Source organism: Choristoneura fumiferana, chromosome 18 (assembly GCF_025370935.1).
Source record: "Choristoneura fumiferana chromosome 18, NRCan_CFum_1, whole genome shotgun sequence".
In the NCBI taxonomy this organism is placed as follows: Eukaryota; Metazoa; Arthropoda; class Insecta; order Lepidoptera; family Tortricidae; genus Choristoneura; species Choristoneura fumiferana.
The window spans coordinates 5919438-5924891 of record NC_133489.1 but is presented as its reverse complement, the minus strand read 5'-3'; the positions used below and the strand labels follow the sequence as shown (position 1 = coordinate 5924891).

General features: G+C 36.1%; 1 protein-coding gene across 2 annotated transcripts; it reads right to left on the bottom strand.

Moving 5' to 3' along the window:
* Positions 1-578: 578 nt before the first annotated feature.
* Positions 579-4993, bottom strand: LOC141437728 (uncharacterized). 2 transcript variants are annotated; one of them, XM_074101218.1, is made up of 3 exons: positions 4652-4993; positions 3389-4200; positions 579-1597 (listed from the first exon to the last, which is right to left on the bottom strand). In XM_074101218.1, exons 1-2 carry the CDS (start codon positions 4830-4832, stop codon positions 3404-3406), a joined length of 978 nt encoding a protein of 325 aa, XP_073957319.1. In that variant the 5' UTR covers positions 4833-4993; the 3' UTR covers positions 579-1597; positions 3389-3403. The 2 variants fall into 2 exon arrangements, with proteins under 2 accessions (XP_073957319.1, XP_073957318.1); XM_074101217.1 differs by lacking the exon at positions 579-1597 and having other exon boundaries at positions 2294-4200.
* Between the last annotated feature and the right edge of the window lie 461 nt (positions 4994-5454).

Here is a 5454-nt window from a genome sequence, read left to right as displayed (position 1 = left end):
TCACTAGGTAAGTTCGTTTAATTTAGCAATTTTACTCTTTCACCATCATGGAACACTATTCAGATGTTTAAAGCTAGGGTTGAGAGTGAATTAATTAAACACAAAGAGAAAAGAAATAAAATCGAACAAAGTTTATTTCAATTTTAATCTTCACCATATGGAACACTATGCAGCGATACGGAGTGTCGCGCCAAGATTCACAACATATCTTAAAAAAGCTGGAACAGTTTTCTCCGGTGACTTTCTATTCACTTTACTAAAGCATCACGAACAACCCTAAAACTTAAGGGAAGAAACAAAAAAGTCAGGGTGGGTTTGTGAAGATCGTAAAATTGAAATAGAACTTCACTTCAGGTAAGTTCGTTTAATTTAGCAATTTTACTCTTTCACCATATGGAACACTATGCAGAGTTTAAAGCTAGGGTTGAGAGTGAATTAATTAAACTAAGAAATAAAAAACATATTTATTTCCATTAATAAACATAAGGATAGCTATTCTTAAAGCCTCTTCTTTATACTTAGAGTATTGTTTTAATCACAAACAATTAAGAATTATAAGAAAAATACTTAAGGTAATCATCACTTATGTACTTAGAGTATCACAAATTAAATTGCTTATATTATTAGTACCCTCTAACACGGGTCTGTTATAGAATTTGGCAAACGCACTAGAATTATGAGACCAACCTGCGCATTTCCTTATGGCATCCACTGTCATACCAGCCCTTAAGGCGGCAGAGGTAGAGGCATGTCTAGTACTATGAGCAGAAAAAATGCTAGTATCTATGCCTGCCTCTTGCATAGTACCTTTAATCCATCTACCTATGGTTTGAGTTGAAGCTTTTTTATAAGGTTTCTTGTAAGTAATAATCAGATCATTAATGTCCTTCCTGTTACGTTTTGTCAACTTAATGTAAGAGATAACAGTATGTACAGGACAAATCTCAGTTTTTTGACTATAGTATGATAACTTTAGAATTGGCTGTTCACGACCATGTCTTGAAGTTTTTATTAAATCTAATATATTAATAGTAATGCCTGAATCAGTACAAACAATATTATTTAACTTAATTAGTGATAAGGTTTGAATTCTATGTCCAGTTGTTAAAGCTAAAAGAGTAACTAGTTTCTTTGTGATTCTTTCAATACTTAATAGGTCGTTGGGGAACCAGGACGACAATAGGCTAAGTACGGTGCCTGGGTCCCAAGTAGTACTATATTTAGGCCTCATTGGCCTTGTCCTAAATACTCCTTTGAAAAATCTTTTAATCCTATCGTCCATGCCTATTTTTGGTCCCATAAGCAGTGATAGAGCTGACCTGAAACTATTCAAGGTGCCATAGGAGGCTCCAGAGTTAAAATGTACTGTTAAAAAAGTTAAAATAAACGGTACTGAACCTTCATATGGTACAATATTGTGAGTTGAGCAAAATTTCCACCACAACTGCAAGCCTGTATTATATTGCTTTATTGTACTGGGCGCTAACGAAGACAACATAATATTCATTGATGAGTGGGGCACACCTCTCCGTTTCAGCGCCTCGCTGAGAGCAGACCTGCAGCCAGGGTAAGAGTCTGGTATAATGGATGATGATCTCTGAAATGTGAGGATAATAACCTTTTACTTGGTTGAAATATAATTGGAGGTGCCTGTAACAAATCAGTAAATAGTGGGAACCAAGGCTGAGTTTTCCAGTAAGGGACAACTAAAATGCCAGTAGCTCTGTCGATTTTGATTTTTTGTACAACTCTTAATACCAAATTAAAAGGCGGGAAGGCGTAAAAGAAGTATTCTGACCATTTAACAGTGAAGGCATCAACTGCTATAGCATCAGGGTCTTTTTTCCAACTAATAAAACTTTTGCATTTACTGTTAGTCCGTGACGCAAAAAGATCAATGTCTGGTTCCCCAAACTCTACAATTATACTCTGGAATGCATCATCAGACAGTTCCCATTCTATTGTATGTTTCCTTGACTGGAAGTCAGCCTCTATATTCTCCTTTGTATTTATATATGATGCAAATAAGAATATATTCCTAGCCTCACAAAACTGCCATATTTCGCGTGTAATACCATTTAAATGAGGGTACTGAATCCCTCCCATTCTATTAATATATGATACAGCAGTGGTGTTATCAATTCTTATAAGTATATCACAGTTAGATAAGTCCGTGGTTAAACATTTTAGACCAAAGAAAGCTGCCTTCAGTTCTAAAAAATTTATATGACATTTTTGTTCTTCTTTTGTCCATAAACCAGCTGATTTTTTCGTTTCACAGACTGCCCCCAACCGGAACGTGACGCGTCGGTAAAAATCTCTTTAGCATAGATATATTGTCTAACAGGATTATTAGATAAACTAAGGTTGCTAAGCCACCAATTGAACTCTGAGTGTAGATACTTTGGTATATGCATACGTGCATCATAGTTATCTTTGTTTTGTCTAAGTGCTAAAAACTTTTCCCTTTCTAACAATTTTGTATACAGAGGCCCATATTTTATACCGGGGCAAGCAGAGTTCAGGAGGCCTAAAAGTTGTGAAAATTCTCGGATATTACACTGTTTTTTGTTTTTGAAAGATTTAACAGACTCTGATATAAGGTTTATTTTGGATACAGGTAGGGACATCATCATGTTCTTGGAATCTATTATAAAACCCAAATATTTACAACATTTAGATGGAAGAAGACAGCTTTTCTCTGTATTGATAACAAATCCTAAACTTTCCAATAGTACACAGATTTCACGAATATTCCTGTAACAGGTTTGGAAGTCCTCGCTAAAACAAATTATGTCATCAAGGTAAATTGATACAATTATGTTCTGTTGTCTTAAGTAGGATATCACTGGTTTCAATATTTTTGTAAACACATATGGTGCTGTACAAAGTCCAAATGGAAGAGCATTAAATTGGTAAAGTTTATTTTCAAATTCAAATCTCAAAAATTTTTTACTATTCTCTGAAATTTTAACTGAAAAATATGCCTCTTTTAGATCGATTGTCGCCATAAAACAATCTTTAGTTAGTAGTTTACACACTGTGCGTAAATCTTCTAGTTTAAAATGTTGGACAGTTATGTACTTATTCAATTGTTTTAAATTTAAGATAAATCTATTTTCTCCATTTTGCTTTGGGATAGTAAAAATTGGTGACAGGAACTGATCTTCTTGATAAGAGCATTCGGAAATGGCGTCCATTTTCTTTAATTTAACAATCTCTGTCCTTAGGTTATAAGATTCATTACTTGACCAATGGCGATGGTAATCCAATTTATTTCTAATGGGTATGATACTGCTAAAAGGAATTTCATAACCCAACACCCACGATAAAATGACTTCATCACTTGTAAGCAGTTGCCAATTATGATAATAATATGCTAAACTACCTGCCTGCACCTCCATTAGCGACGACGTTTGGGCTGCTGGGGCCTGGAAGCTGGACGGCGTTGATGCTGCTGCTGGTGGTGTGGCTGGTAAGGCTGGTTTGGCTGGTACTGTTGGTATTGCTGGTTCCGGGGCCCGCCTCTTGCCCTGTTGCTCTTTTGAGGAAACTTCTGAGACGGGCCTTTCCAGTTTAAATTTGTCTTTGGAGGTGGCTTTTTAGCAGGTTGTTTACTTTGTTGAAGTAATGTTCCATTTCTTTCAATTGCCTTGGCTGCTTTTAAGCGTTCGCTTAAATTTTCTCCCAGTAGGTAGGTATCTGTTGGGGCACTAGCAATAGCCTGTTTGACACTGCCTGGTAATGAGCTTAAAGCCAGGTGTTTTCTGACAATATTGTCATAATAATACATATTACACAGAATTTTTGCAGAGTCATTAATCCCTTCTATGAGTTTCAGACTGTTCAGGTTCCCCTTCATTATATCAGTTAATAGAGAACCCAAACATGAAAGAATCTTTCCGATCAGGTTCTGTCTGTACTCAAATTTCTTGTCACGTTTAATCATAGTCTCTGAAAGAGCAGCAACCAACTCTGAATTGAGTTTAGGCGCAATGGCCTTGGGAAAATTGCTTGGTGTTAAATATTTCTCAGTTAATGAGGTCCACTTCTCCTTAAAAATGCCTGTCTTCATGATGTTTTCCCACCTGTCTACAAGTTCTTGTCGGATGCTGTCTCCAATCTTTTCAGATATATTGCCCTCCTCGCCTAAGGCAAGCAGAAACTCCTCTGGCAGTGATTCGTCCGTGGCTTGAATTTCTGTAATGATCACAATTATTCACTTATTGTGTTTCGAATAGGATTATGACTCAAAGGAAGGGATGTACTTGGCCATTGTAACAAAGGCTTTGGGCCAATAATAGTCTCAGTCTGCCCTGTAACGAGTCAGCTCTAAAAATATGAAAATATATGAGACCAATACACCATAAATTAAGATGGTGACCCTCTGAATTTTTCACAGGACTGTGTATGCACTAATGCATTATATTTAACTGGTCATGTCTGGCCTCTAGTATGGAACCAGCTCTAAAAGTTTTAAGACCATTATGCTATATCATGTTTCTGGTTCAAGATAATTTTTATTATAAGTTAATAGTGCTATTTAGACACCTATTAAGACTGTTGAGAAACATAAAAGAAATAGATAAGCATTATAAAAATAGAGGGATTTGGAGGCCTATTGCTAGTTACCATACTCATATTTACACACCTGTCTCCTCAGTGTAGTTGTCTTTGGGTTCTTCGAAGCTAGACTGGCTAGGTCCGGGCTGGTGCTGCACTTCCGAATCTTCAGATAGGTTTTGCTTAAGCCGGTTAAGTTTTCTTTCATATCTTCTGATCTTTTTCCTTTTCGATTCTTCATCATCCGACGAGTTATTTGCCCTCTTCATTTTTTAAAGATAAATCTTATAGGTTTACACACACACTTGATTCACTAAGCGAGCATAAAAGAAAGAAGGAACTTCGAGGAAGGAATGATGAGTAGCGTACATAGACAATTAACGTTGAGTGACCGTTATTACCGGGAAAAGGGCGCGAATTTTCGCGGTTTTCTGTTTGTTTGTTTTTTTTTTTTTTTTAGAGGTCGATAGATACACAAAAAAAGTGAACAACCAATAATTATGATCATGAACATTAACCCACAATATCAAGATTACTCAGTTTATCAGAATTGTAGAATTGCATCTTAAATATATCATAAGAGTAAGTAACATACCTGATTTGAATCAATATCGATACCTATACAGTAATAACCTCTTACTGATCCGTAGGCGCCGAACGGCTTTGTTGCTATGTTTTATGATACGCGCACATTTTGCTAGGTTTCCGCACTCAATACCTTGTGAAATAAACATAATTAACTACTTAACACTTCCAAAAACACAAATAAATTGTAACAATTTTGGAAATACGTTGTGACGTTTAGGCACAACAACCATAAAGTGAATAGAGGACGGCGCTACCTGTCACCGGAGATCCAAACTGTTCCAGTTACTTTTTTAACTACTTTAT